General features: G+C 38.6%; 2 protein-coding genes across 8 annotated transcripts in view; one reads left to right on the forward strand and one right to left on the reverse strand.

Annotated features, from left to right (window-relative positions):
• Positions 1 to 11,065, forward strand: part of USP8 (ubiquitin specific peptidase 8) — an 84,637-nt gene extending 73,572 nt beyond the window's left edge. Inside the window, 8 exon segments of the mRNA XM_017896203.1 lie at positions 3,446 to 3,658; positions 4,224 to 4,434; positions 5,840 to 6,076; positions 7,058 to 7,200; position 7,372; positions 8,584 to 8,605; positions 8,608 to 8,714; positions 8,886 to 11,065. Of these exon segments, the coding sequence (XP_017751692.1) occupies positions 3,446 to 3,658; positions 4,224 to 4,434; positions 5,840 to 6,076; positions 7,058 to 7,200; position 7,372; positions 8,584 to 8,605; positions 8,608 to 8,714; positions 8,886 to 9,071 (1,120 nt within the window). The 3' untranslated portion in view covers positions 9,072 to 11,065.
• The window catches only part of USP50 (ubiquitin specific peptidase 50), a 70,128-nt gene continuing 59,734 nt past the window's right edge, over positions 3,850 to 14,243 (reverse strand). For 6 of the 7 annotated variants that reach the window (XM_017896197.1, XM_017896201.1, XM_017896200.1 and 3 more), the window contains exon 7: positions 9,384 to 10,827. In XM_017896197.1, coding sequence (XP_017751686.1) covers positions 10,642 to 10,827 — 186 coding nt within the window. In that variant the 3' untranslated portion in view covers positions 9,384 to 10,641. Of the gene's footprint in view, positions 4,095 to 9,383; positions 10,828 to 14,243 lie in introns of those variants that run through there. The other variant, XM_017896199.1, reaches the window with a different exon arrangement.

The raw sequence follows: 14,243 nt of genomic DNA on the forward strand, positions 1-14,243 counted from the left end.
GGCCTTTCTTATTTGCTTGGATCTACTGTCTTCCTCCCCATGAACTACCACAGAAGGCCATCTACCTCCACCTCGCCACCTGCTCTCATTACAGGCTTAAGACATACTCCTCTACACCTTGGTAGAGTCATGTTTGGACTTTGAGAAAAAGATAAATTTTTTTCATCTCTCAATCTGTCTTTTAAAATATGAAGGGCAGCCAAGGCAAGGTTTTTCGATTCTTTGGTACAAGTAGCTGAAGTTTTTATATGACAAAATTTAATTGAAAAATCAGATTTTTTTTTTTTTTTTTTTTAATTAGGCTCAACGAGAACCTTTGACAAGAGCACGAAGTGAAGAAATGGGAAGGATCGTACCAGGACTGCCTTCAGGCTGGGCCAAGGTAAAAGTCAGAATTAGCAATGAAATAGTCACTGCGTTCCTAAAAAATGTTTTAAAATTTGTTTATTTTACATCTTCTGTAATGCAGAGTCAATTCCATTTCTCCATTATGAGATTTCTCAATACCCAACCTGAGATGCTGGCTACAATATATGAGCATTCTGGCATTTATCATTTAGAAATGGTGTATTACTTTAAAACCTTAATTTATTTTGAAGTTTATCACCATTTTATTCAAATTATTTTAATCCAGAAGTAAATTTAGCAGAATACTTTGGAGTAATTTGTTTATATAATGCTTATTTTGTTTTTTGACCTGTTTCTGTTTTTTCTTTTCCATCTAAGTTTCTTGACCCAATCACTGGAACCTTTCGTTATTATCATTCACCCACCAACACTGTTCATATGTACCCACCGGAAATGGCTCCTTCATCTGCACCTCCTTCCACCCCTCCAACTCATAAAGCCAAGCCACAGATTCCTGCTGAGCGGGATAGGGAACCTTCCAAACTGAAGCGCTCCTACTCCTCCCCAGATATAACCCAGGCTATTCAGGAGGAAGAGAAAAGGAAGCCAACAGTAACTCCAACGGTTAATCGGGAAAACAAGTATGTGTATCTTAATTCCTAGAACTAAAATAATGTGCTGTATTTCAAAATTTCTACTCTGAATCTATCAGCATGTTAGTGTCAGGGAGTTGGAAATTTCTGTGGATGGCTATACCAGCCATTATTATTTACCACAGAATAAAACAAATGAATAGAGAAAATGTTGTTGGTTTTCTCCCAAGTGCTCAGTTAATATCATACCAGAGAGGATTATTTTAAGTGTTAATGTAGATATAAAATCATTGTTATGTTTTACAGCCTCATGCCAGAGTACCTTCACATTTTCATAGACCTCCTGTGGTCCCTGAATCTCCCTTTGAGGACCATAATTTTCAGGTTTATTGAGCTTGCCTTGTTGTAGCACTCAAGTTCCAAACTTTTTTTTCCCTTAGCCAATAATGTGAGTGAAGTTTTCCTACAGTATTAAAATAACAAGCACTTTAGTATATCAGCCTCTAATCCTTATTCTGTTCCTTTTCCTTCATTGTATTTTGCTATTCTGTTTACAAATAGTGACCAGTAGGTTAAGTTTCCCAAAATAGTGTTTTATTTAGCTATACTTCTGGCTTTGTCCCTTTTGGAATCCTCTTAGCTTATGACTGATAGGGCTATGAGGAGATGATTTTAAAGTCTGTGTACCACTTCTAATCTTTACTTTCTTGGGAGGAGGGGGGAAATAGGTGGAAGTATAAATAAATGGGTTTTCCCCATTTATTATACATTTGTATTTGCGAAGGAATTTTAATTAGGCTGTCTTTTAAGCCTCCTTAGTAACACATCCTAAGAAAGTTGAAATTTTTTCCTCCTGAGAACTTACCCTGCTAGGTATTCGAAGGAGCTTTTAAAATTCTGTTAATCTTGTTATAGATTTTAGGGTTCATTATAATAACTAGTGAGATTTAATTTCTTCTTGAATCATCATTCTTAGTAAAGTGTGTTAATTTGATAGTGTTTTAAGGACTATCTTTTGCTGTTCATGTATTTATGTATATTGAACAGAAAAGCACACGAGTACATGCACCTGAGTGCATGTAAAGAAGAGCTGATTGAAATATAGTTTAATCTGTCCTCAGTATTACTTTTAGGGGTGGAAGAACATTAAGGATTGATTAAAAAAGAAAAGACCTATCAGTTAAGATTTTCCTTATGCTTCAGCACTTCTAGTAGTTCCACATATAAATAAAAAACACCTATTACAGAGGTCTAGAGGGCATTCTCTGCCCCAGCACTGTCCAGCAGATCTTTCTGTGGTGATAGAAATGTTCTGTCTGTACTGTCCACTATGGTTTGTGGCTACTTTGAAACGTGATTAGTGCAACTAAGGAATTTTTTTTTTTTTTTTTTTTTTTTTTGAGACGGAATCTCACCCTGTCACCCAGGCTAAAGTACAGTGGCATGATCTCAGTTCACTGCAACCTCTGCCTCCTCAAGCGATTCTCCTGCCTCAGCCTCCTGAGTAGCTGGGACTACAGGCATCCACCACCACGCCCAGCTACTTTTGTATTTTTGTAGAGACAGGGTTTCACCATGTTGGCCAGGCTGGTCTCAAACTCCTGACCTCAGGTGATCTGCCCTCCTCGGCCTCCCAAAAGTGGTGGGATTATAGATGTGAGCCGTCACGCCCAGCTGGAACTGTATTTTTTGACTAGCTGTCCGTGGATAGTCAACACTCTAAAATTTAAGTAATAGTATCCAAATAACCTCTGCTTCCCTTGATATCTACTCCACGGTATTTTTTTTATTTATTTATTTTTTGAGAGAGAGTTTCACTCTTGTTGCCCAGGCTGGAGTGCGATGGCACTAGCTCCAGCTCACCACAAGCTCCGCCTCCCAGGTTCAAGCCATTCTCCTGCCTCAGGCTTCCGAGTAGCTGGGATTACAGGCATGTGCCACAACACCCGGCTAATTTTGTATTTTTAGCAGAGATGGGGTTTCTCCATGTTGGTCAGGGTGGTCTCGAATGCCCAACCTCAGGTGATCCGCTCACCTCGGCCTCCCACAGTGCTGGGATTACAAGCATGAGCCACCACACCTGGCCACGGTTTTTTGTTGTTGTTTTTTTTTTAATTTTTCCTTGTTTGGCATTCTGGGTGAGTTCAAACATTTGATAATGCCAAACTTCCAAGGATCATTTAAAGGAGTTTAAAAGAGCCTTCTCTACTAGAGCTCCTAGTTCATGAGAAGCGAGATAATCTATCTCATGGTGTCTCTAAGAACCATGATCCACATTCAGAGGTTGAAGGTATGTGTTTCATGGGGAGACCTTAGTCATATGACTAATGTTAACCTAAATATCAAATGTCTTGGAAGGCCCAGCATCTTATGAGTTAACATATCAACTGTTTACAAGATGCCTGTGGTACAGGTGCTACAGTTGGCCGCCATTTATAGTATAGAACCCTAATTTCATATACTCAGCATTTTAAGACATCTTGTATCCTTTTTTTCTTCCTCAGGCCAACATGTTATCCTAAAGCTGAGATCTCAAGGCTTTCTGCTTCTCAGATTCGGAACCTCAATCCTGTTTTTGGAGGTTCTGGACCAGCTCTTACTGGACTTCGTAATTTAGGAAATACTTGTTATATGAACTCAATATTGCAGTGCCTATGTAATGCTCCACATTTGGCTGATTATTTCAACCGAAACTGTTATCAGGATGATATTAACAGGTAAATAAATGTCATACTTTTTGCATTGTAATCCTAAATAATGCTTTATAATTCTAAAGTATTAGAATGCTAAAAGGATGATCTAACTATATTTACTGTCTTAGTCCATTAGTTTTCTGCTGCTATAACAAAACACCTGAGACTAGGTAATTTGTAAAGTACAGAAATTTATTTTCTCTTAGTTCTTGACTGGGAAGGCCATCATCTAGGTGCCGGCATCTGGTGAGCTTTTTTGCTGCATCCTCACATGGTAGAAGGTGGAAGGGCGAGAGGACAACCTCCTCCTGTCAAGCTCCTTAATAACGGCACCTAATCCTGTTCTCCAGGGAGGGGAGCCCTCATGGCCTTAGCACCTCTGTAAAGGCCCCATCTCTTCATCCTGTCACATTGGCAACACCTGAATTTTGGAATCTTTGAAGTGAATCTGGTGGTAAACCTGTGAATAAGCAAGCATTTTGGTATAGGGCTACAGTATGTGAATAATTTCATGTTGACATCAAGAATCCACTGTACCTTGCTGAACTTTTAAACTTCCTATTGTCTTTTGTAACTTTTATTTGCACAGGTCAAATTTGTTGGGGCATAAAGGTGAAGTGGCAGAAGAATTTGGTATAATCATGAAAGCCCTGTGGACAGGACAGTATAGATATATCAGTCCAAAAGACTTTAAAATCACCATTGGGAAGATCAATGACCAGTTTGCAGGATACAGTCAGCAAGATTCACAAGAATTGCTTCTGTTCCTAATGGATGGTCTCCATGAAGATCTAAATAAAGTAAGAAATTTGATTTTTCTAAGTTGCAGAGACTCTTTAGGGTTGCTCAGTAGTGCTGTATTTTTATTATTTAATAGCAATTTAAAATTCTAGTTGGTGATAGCCCAGCGCTTGTTCACTCAAACAGTGGCTGTGGGAGAGAATTATGAAACACTGGTAAGTGCAGTGTTTGAAGCATGTACAGCTGGCATTTACTAGTTAGCAAGCAGTATTGCTGAGAAATTTGCAAATGTTTGTGGAGTTTGTGACCCACATGTATGTGAAAGTAAAATCATAAACAAATAATCTTATAAAAGATGAGTTTCAGCATTTTTACTGTATATTCATATAATTTCACATATATAATATGTATATGTTATTGTCCGTATCCTTACTCTTTTCTTTTTCCTAGTCCCTTGCTGAAAGTGGAACATGCCTTTATTCTTATACATCCTTCTAAAATAAGAATTACTCGACTGGGCACAGTGGCTCATGCCTGTAATCCCAGCACTTTGGGAGGCCAAGGCTGGTGGATCACCTGAGGTCAGGAGTTTGAGACCAGCCTGGCCAACATGGCAAAACCTCATCTCTACTAAAAATACAAAATTTGGCTGGGCATGGTGGCATGCGCCTGTGTTCTATTCAGGAGGCTGAGTCAGGAGAATCACTTGAACCTGGGAGGCGGAAGTTGCAGTGAGCCGAGATTGCAGTGACCACTGCACTCCAGCCTGGGTGACAGAGTGAGACTCTTTCTCAAAAAAAAGAATCCATGTAACCAAATGAGTCATGTTACTAGTTATAAAGGCATGTATGTATACATCAATGACCACCCTCCATTTCTGTACTACAGCTTCTTTTTAGCACTTTATCTCACATACTTTTGGGGTCACCATTCTTAACCACTGAACAGATATATATATATATACCTACACAAAAATTGTGTGTGTGTGTGTGTGTGTGTGTGTGTGTGTGTATATAGAAAAAATGAGGCTAGGGCAACAAAATTATATCCGTCTAGTTGTAGCCCTAGTTCCCAGCTATATATGAGATATCTTTTCTCAAAACTAAACTTTTTAGCTTTTTTTTAGTAGAGATGGGGGTCTCACTGTGTTGCACAAGCTGGTCTCAAACTCCTGGCCCTGAACAGTCCTCCTGCCTTGGCCTCCCAGAATGCTGGGATTATAGGCATGAACCACATCTGGCCCTTTTCAGCTTTTTAAATAAAAATTTGGGAAATTTCAACAAGTCACATTCTTCTGATAAAGTGGGTTTTTTCGGTGTTCTTGGCTAGAATTATTTTTTGCCACACTCAATGAGATCAGAACTCCTTTATGAGAACTACAGGTGTTTGTAAATCTGCAAAGTGTTTGTATTTAAATGTTGTCTTTGAGATATTAATATAGAGCTTAAATAATCTTATTTCCAGGCTGATAATCGGAAGAGATATAAAGAAGAAAATAATGAACATCTTGATGACTTTAAAGCTGCAGAACATGCCTGGCAGAAACACAAGCAGCTCAATGAGTCTATTATTGTTGCACTTTTTCAGGGTCAATTCAAATCTACAGTACAGTGCCTCACCTGTCACAAAAAGTCTAGGACATTTGAGGCCTTCATGTATTTGTCTCTGCCGCTAGCATCCACAAGTAAATGTACATTACAGGTAAGTTTAAGATAGAAAATGATGTATTGGATAAAAATGCTGTTTTTATGGATATAGAGATGTATATTATTCAATTTATTTCTGGTCTTTACCCTTATAAACATTTTATCAGTAAAACTCGGCCAGGCGCCGTTGCTCACGCCTGTAATCCTAGCACTTTGGGAGGCCAAGGCGGGCGGATCACGAGGTCAGGAGATCAAGATCATCCTGGCTAACATGGTGAAACCCCGTCTCTACAAAAAATTAGTCGGGTGTGTTGGTGGGCGCCTGTAGTCCCAGCTACTTGGGAGGCCGAGGCAGGAGAATGGCATGAACCTGGGAAGTGGAGCTTGCAGTGAGCCAAGATCGCACCACTGCACTCCAGCCTGGGCAACACAGCGAGATTCTGTCTTTAAAAAAAAAAAAATTTTATCGGCAAAACTCAATATAAATTCTGTTTTATAATTAGGCCTATGTAGATTAGAAAGAATTAGAAATTTCTTTTTTAAAGATACCTTTATTAAATATTCTTTCAGGATTGTTAATGTTTTTAAAAAGTTTTAAAAGTTAATTTGGAGAGTTGTCTGTTGACTAACTTAGGCATACTTTTCATAAGCATTTGCTTTACATGGGGATATCAAATAAATTCCTGTTTTCCATGTATCAACAATGTTTCTTATCTAAAAGCTTGTTGATACCTTTAGTTTTAAAGTACCTCCAGAATGTCATTTCTTCCAACAGGTTTTCCCTGATGGACCAGGTTAGGGGCTTTCCTGGGTCCTATCACAACACACTGTAGGTAGCACTCACCACACACTGTGCTGTCATTGTTCACTTGTCTGTGCTCCTCACTAGATCACAAGCTTTGGGAAGGCAGGAACTCTTTTGTGTAGATTGGTGTTGAATCACTGGTGCCTGCAGAATGACTAACTAAATAGGTGCTCTCTTACAGTATTGAAGAAACGAATTAACGAGTATCTGCTACTTGTTTTTTTCTGCCAGGATTGCCTTAGATTATTTTCCAAAGAAGAAAAACTCACAGATAACAACAGATTTTACTGCAGTCATTGCAGAGCTCGACGGGATTCTCTAAAAAAGATAGAAATCTGGAAGTTACCACCTGTACTTTTAGTGCATCTGAAACGGTAAAGGGGAAAGTTTTTCTTCCTGTTCAGTGAAATTAAATGAAGGAATTTTAAGTCATGTGTGTTTATACTTGTTGTACTGCCTGCCATGGGTACATAACAAAGGACAATTATCTGGTTACAGTAGATCTAGGGAAATAAAGCAGAAATGAGACTGTTAGTTCACCTCAGTGTTGTCAGTACCAGAGCAAAATGACAATACCACCATTTCATGTAATTCCCTATGACTCAGTTTCTATAAAATAAATTATTGCATTTCAGATATAATTTTAAATTACAAAGCATCAAGTGAAAATGTATAAAAATGTTAGTTACAGTATAATTCAAACACAAATTAGCACATGAAATGTAACATTCAAACAGCAGACTAAAGCATAACAGACTTAGTTATGTGTTAAATGAAATTTATAATTTTTAAAGTATTTTAACAATAAAATATGTTAATGATGCCATTAAGTGCAGAGATAATTTTGTCCAGATTTTTCCAATTGATGGAACAGATCTAGTCCTATAATAGAAGGAATAATGACAAGAGTTCTAAAACACAAACCAGATCTTTTGCTGATTCTTTGGTCTTCACATAATCCATGTAACTCGAGAACTTTGAGTTTTTTTGAAAAACAAAGGAAGTTGCACTTTATTGAGAGCTGTAATTTTGTCAAAAAAAGCATTTCTGTTAAAATGTGTTATCTTGTATTGAGATTCTTAGTTCCTTATGTTAATTTCAACATTTACATGTTCAGATTTCTCTTGTGTAAATTTTTCTAACAAAAGCTAGTTTTTTCCATTGTCCTATTTGAGGATTGTGGAAGTATAAACATGCTGTAAGTGATTACACATTTGTTACAATTTTTAATGTTGAAAAGTTAGAAAATTCTGAAATAACCATATTACACCAACTAAGATATCATTGTTTTAATGTTTAAAGGAGCAGAATATGCCAGAATAATGGATTGAATGGCATTATTTTAGTCAGTAGTCTCCCTACTGTCAATTCCTGGCTCTAGTTTCCTCTGAAGTACAAGCTTGACTCAAGAGCAGCTCTCATTCTTTCTTTCGTGGTGATCAGCATTATAAACATGTGGGTGTTACCTTCGTAGAAGACTCATGTAGCAGTTGTAACTGGACCAGAGTATAGTCCTACCTCTATCATTCTTGCTGTTTGACCTTAGGCACATAATTAAATATCCTTGTGCCTGTTTTCTTGTTTGTAAAATGGAAATGAAGCCAGATGTCTTTAACAGGTTCCTCTACTACTAAAATTCCAAGTCTTTGTATTTGAAATGGATTTTATGGTCGTGGCTAAAAATCTGGATGTTAATGAATGAGGATTCATCCCGGTATCTTCCTCTGTCAGTGTAATTGTAATGTTTTGTTCTGCAGTTTTCCTACGATGGCAGGTGGAAACAAAATTACAGACATCTGTGGACTTCCCATTAGAAAACCTTGACTTGTCACAGTATGTTATTGGTCCAAAGAACAATTTGAAGAAATATAATTTGTTTTCTGTTTCAGTAAGTATCTCTTTGAACTGAAGACTTTTTGTTTCAAAGCAAGTTCAAAAAAAAAAAGTTTCAAGTGGTTTCCTACCTCATGGAAGAGTAAGAATAACATAAAGCTTTGAAACTATTGGCATATTTTAAACAATTTAAATTGAATTGATTTTTCTATCTTGTTTGGCACAGAATCACTACGGCGGACTGGATGGAGGCCACTACACAGCCTATTGTAAAAATGCAGCAAGACAACGGTGGTTTAAGTTTGATGATCATGAAGTTTCTGATATCTCCGTTTCTTCTGTGAAATCTTCAGCAGCTTATATCCTCTTTTATACTTCACTGGGACCACGAGTAACTGATGTAGCCACATAAGGAGACATAGGTTATAAACTAGTTGTCTTTTAAAAGGCTCAGCAACACAATTCTTGAAATGCTTATCAAGATAATGGTAGCTATAGCTGACCGATTAGAGGAATTCTAGGACAGTGGGAGCTGTGTTACTAGCAGTATGTAATTCCGGTCAGTGCTGACAAATAACATTTAACAAGTATTGCAGTAAGCATCACTTACAGGTACCATTTATTTCAAAACAACTTTTTTAGTCTGCTCCAAAGTTAAAATAATTAACTAGCTAAGCATTATTATTCTACTGGTCTAAAAACCATTGTATCTTTTTTTTTTTCCTTTTCACTGTTACGGCCTTTTCACATTTCTAAATCCCATCTTGATATACTATGAATACTCTAGAATGATGTAAAGCAGATAGGAATGTATGTGTACATATTTATTGCATACTTGCACATCAGATCGATGTACATAGTTTAACACGTCCTTTTGTGAAACCTAGAACTCAGAGGATTGCTTTTTTTCTTTCAGCCTATTTTGAGTAACTTCAGTGCTTTCTTAGGGAAATGACAGGGCAAAGCAATTTTTCTGTTGGCTTTGGGCTGTATTTGTGCACTAAATCTTTATTCTAAAAAAATAAAATGGAAACTTTAATTTTTTTAAAATGAAAATTTCATTTACAGCTACATTAAAATCTTAATGAGAAAAATAATTTACAACCCTGTGGGTGTTCTGTCTTTAATATTGTATTATCAAATATGGGACAGTAAAACCATAGATTTTATATACACACGTGCTCTATAACAACACCCAGAGTCATTCTTTCAAGACTAGTATTCTCATATATTGAGAATATTCATTCTAAATATTAAAGTAAAAATGCTGGGAGTCAGGCATGATTGCAAAGTGAACTGCATTGTAAATGACATCTTTACAGAGTGATGTATTAAGAGGGTTAAAGGAGCTTATAACTTATTTAACCGAGGGACTCAGTTGCTACCTATGTAGTCAGTAAAACACTCCATACAAAAATAAGATTCTAAAAGTGCTTCAGAAAGATAGATACCACCATTAGCAGGCTCTCAGGGAGAAGATGAAAGGATCGGGTTCAAATTGTGAAGCTGACAACTTTTCATGTTTTTCAGTTAGTCTAAGAGACCACTTCTTGGCTAAATTACTGTATCAGATATATTCAAATCATATTCTTAAACTCACAGAGCCATTTGAACAAAAATTATTTTTGTTTAGCTTCATAAGTATCTTTGGAAAATAATTTGTTGAATATATATATAATTAAGAGATATTTTCTGATAAACGCTGAATTTTGAAACCTGAACTCACTATATAATCTGCAGTGTTTTGAAGGCGTCCATCCATTAGCACTGTATTATATTCACACTGCCTTTTTAAGTGAACCAGGACCCATCTTCTGGATGACAGACTTATCTTAAGATAAAAGGTTGTATAACATGCCCACAAGGCATAAAAATGTTAATAATGCAAGTAAGTTCTACGAGTTTAATGACCAAGCAAAATTCCACCACCAGATGCTGATTGCTTGTTTTGCAGTGTTCAGGAAACACCATTTTTCTGGCTCTTAATGCTTTTGTATTGGTATGGAAAAGGGCTGGCAGCTATAGAACAGGAGATATGCCGTAGCATTTTGAACCGAAGTATCTGGAATCTCACTGACTCGTGTGTCATCAAAGCTATACCAGGCCTGGGTGAATGAATTCTTGCAGAAAGCAGTGTAGTGGCCACCATCCAAATCACCAAAGTGGTTCTATGGGAGAAAGGAATGTCAAACTTAGTATTCACACACAAACACTAACTACTGGAACAGAAATGATAGGGCCAAGAAATGCTTTTTAAATTGTCCCTTATACTAAATTAAAAGTGATAATTTTGTCGTTAAATCATGCATATAGCCCGACTGCTATATTGCTTCTCATTTCATTGTAACTGCTTATATGTTGTGCCCATTGACTATCATCTGTGAATAAAGACAATATTTGGCAGCATCTGATTAATGTTTATCAGTGAATATTTAGTTAGCACTTACTAAACATCAACTATTAAGCATTAAAGGAAATTTTACAATAAGATAATTCAGTGGCTCACACCTGTAATCCCAACACTCTGGGAGGCTGAGGCAGGCAGATTGCTTAAGTCCAGGAGTTCAAGACCAGCCAGGGCAACATAGCAAGACCTCCCCCACCCATATCTTTAAAAAAAAAAAAAAAAAAAAAGGCTGGGCGCCGTGACTCAAGCCTGTAATCCCAGCACTTTGGGAGGCCGAGACGGGTGGATCACGAGGTCAGGAGATCGAGACCATCCTGGCTAACACGGTGAAACCCCGTCTCTACTAAAAAAAAAATACAAAAAACTAGCCGGGTAGGTGGCGGGCGCCTGTAGTCCCAGCTACTCGGGAGGCTGAGGCAGGAGAATGGCGTAAACCCGGGAGGCGGAGCTTGCAGTGAGCTGAGATCCGGCCACTACACTCCAACCTGGGCAACAGAGCGAGACTCCGTCCCCCCAAAAAAAAAAGAAAAAAAGATGAGCTAGGCATAGTGGTGTACACTTGTAGTCCCAGCTACTTGGGAGGTTGGGGTGGGAGGATCTCTTGAGCCTGGGAGGTCGAGGCTGCAATGCGCCGTGGTTGTACCACTGCACTCCAGCCTGGGTGACAGAGTGACACCCTGCCTTTAAAAAAAAAAAAGAAAGAAAAGAAAAAACCCTTACTTAAATGAACTTACAATTTTAAGGTTAGGATAAGCCACAGAAGAGACATTCAATGTTAGAATAAGGATCTTAACTACATGCTGCTACGGCACAAATTGAGGGAGCTATGTAGCAGCAACCCCTCAATCACCTATAGAGCACAAAAAATAATGTGTCTCATTTTCCTTTTTCCATGTCTTTCCTAACCCAGTATTGTTTGGAACAAAGGCATTAGAGAGGTGTACTTCCAAGGAGGTGTTACAGTGTATGATAGGGGTCAGCAAACCACGGCCCATAGGTCAACTCCAGGCTGTTTTTGCAAGACCCATGCATTAGCAATGGGTTTTATATTTTTATATAGTTGGGGAAAAGATCCAAGTAATAATAGTGTTGTTACATGTGAAAATTATATGACATTCAAATATCAACGTCCTTAAAGTTTTACAGGAACACAGTCATGGTCGTTTGTTTATACTTTTCAGTGGCTGCTTTAATGATACAACAGTAAAACTGAATAGTTGCAGCCAATACCATATGGCTTATGAGGCCTAAACTATTTACTCTTTGGCCTTTAACAGAATAAGTTTGCTGACCTCTGGTGTAGAGGGAAGAAAATTGATTATTTGTTAACTTTTTTAATTTATTTTTTGAGATGGAGTCTCTCTCTTTCGCCCAGGCTGGAGTGCAGTGGCACAATCTCAGCTCACTGTAACCTCCGCCTCCCAGGTTCAAGCGATTTTCCTGCCTCAGCCTTCCGTGTAGCTGGGACTACACATGCGTGCCACCATGCCTGGCTAACTTTTTGTATTTTTAGTAGAGATGGGGTTTCACCGTGTTATTATCCAGGATGGTCTCAATCTCCTGACCTCGTGATCCTCCCACCTCAGCCTCCCAAAGTTATTTATTTTTAAGATGGAGTCTCACTCTGTTGCCCAGGCTGGAGTGCAGTGACATGATCTCAGCTCACCACAACCTCTGCTTCCTGGGTTCAAGCTATTCTTCTGCCCCAGCCTCCCAAGTAACTGGGACTGCAGGCATGCACCACCACACCCAGCTAATTTTTTGTTTTTTTAGTAGAGATGGGGTTTCGCCATGTTTGCCAGGCTGGTCTTGAACTCCTGACCTCAAGTGATCCACCTGCCTCCACTTCCCAAAGTGCTGGGATTACAGGCGTGAGCCACTGCACCCAGCCTATTTATTTTTAGAAACAGTTTCTCGCTATGTTGTCCAGGCTGTACATGAATTCCCAGGCACAAGCAATCCTCTCACCTCAGCCCCCCAAATAGTTGGGACTACAGGCATACACCACCATGTCCAGAATGAAAATGGATTTGTCTAGTTAATTTCAACTGTGAATTCGGGTGTAATAGTACATGGTGACCTTAGTGAAATTATTTAACCTTTCTGAGCTTTAATTTCTCATCTATTAACATGACTTGTTTTGTATATCTGTTATCAAACATCTCATGTATTGAGAGCTAGTACACAGGAATTATTTATTCAGTATTCCCTTCTACCTTCATCTTCCCCACCTCTCTCCTTACAGGTAATAGAAATATCCAAAATCCACATTTAAAAGATCAAGGTTCTACCGGGCGTGGTGGCTCACGCCTGTAATCCCAGCACTTTGGGAGGCTGAGGCAGGCGGATCACTTGAGGTCAGGAGTCTGAGACTAGCCTGGCCTACATGGTGAAAACCCATCTCTTCTAAAAATATAAAAATTAGCTGGGCATGGTGGCGCGTGACTGTAATCCCAGCTATTTGGGAGGCTGAGGCAGGAGAATCGCTTGAACGTGGGAGATGGAGGTTGCAGTGAGCTGAGACGGTGCCATTGCACTCCAGCCTGGCGGAGCCCTAAAGAGGAAATTTAACAACAGTATGGTGTGTGGTTTATGCTTTGTGACTGCCTGAGCGTAGAGACAGTCCCTGGTCTCTGTAACCAGTATGCTCGGATTTTAAAGGTCACACCAGGACACTAGAGGTAAAGTCTTAGGCCCCCTACAAGGTGAGAAGTTGGATTGAGATCCACATACAAAGCCAGGACCTTTAAAGACATTCACCCTCAATGAAAGGATTAAAACAAAAATCCACCCTCTAGTACTTGTGTTAGCTTGGACTCAAGGTACAGAGAATAAAAGTCATTCCTGGGAATTTGTCACCATAGACCCACCTTCTCACCAGTTTGGGATTCAAATTTATACTACTTGTGTGGTCTGAGAATCCTGTGAACTTAATATGAAAAGTATTTCTAGGGCAATTGCCAGAAGGAAACAGAATTTCTAGATTGTTGCATGTTAACTCAGACTGAACAGGATATCCACAGATGAAACCCCAATGAAGTTGGGATGACCATTCAAAGTAACAGAACATGCAAGGAGACAATTTATCATAAGAGTCCGAAGGCAATAAGATTAAACCCCCATTTAATAAATGGTGCTGGGAAAATTGGCTGGCCATAAGTAGAAAGCTGAAACTGG

This window comes from Rhinopithecus bieti, unplaced genomic scaffold, assembly GCF_001698545.2.
Source record: "Rhinopithecus bieti isolate Rb0 unplaced genomic scaffold, ASM169854v2 scaffold_27781, whole genome shotgun sequence".
Classification (NCBI taxonomy): domain Eukaryota; kingdom Metazoa; phylum Chordata; class Mammalia; order Primates; family Cercopithecidae; genus Rhinopithecus; species Rhinopithecus bieti.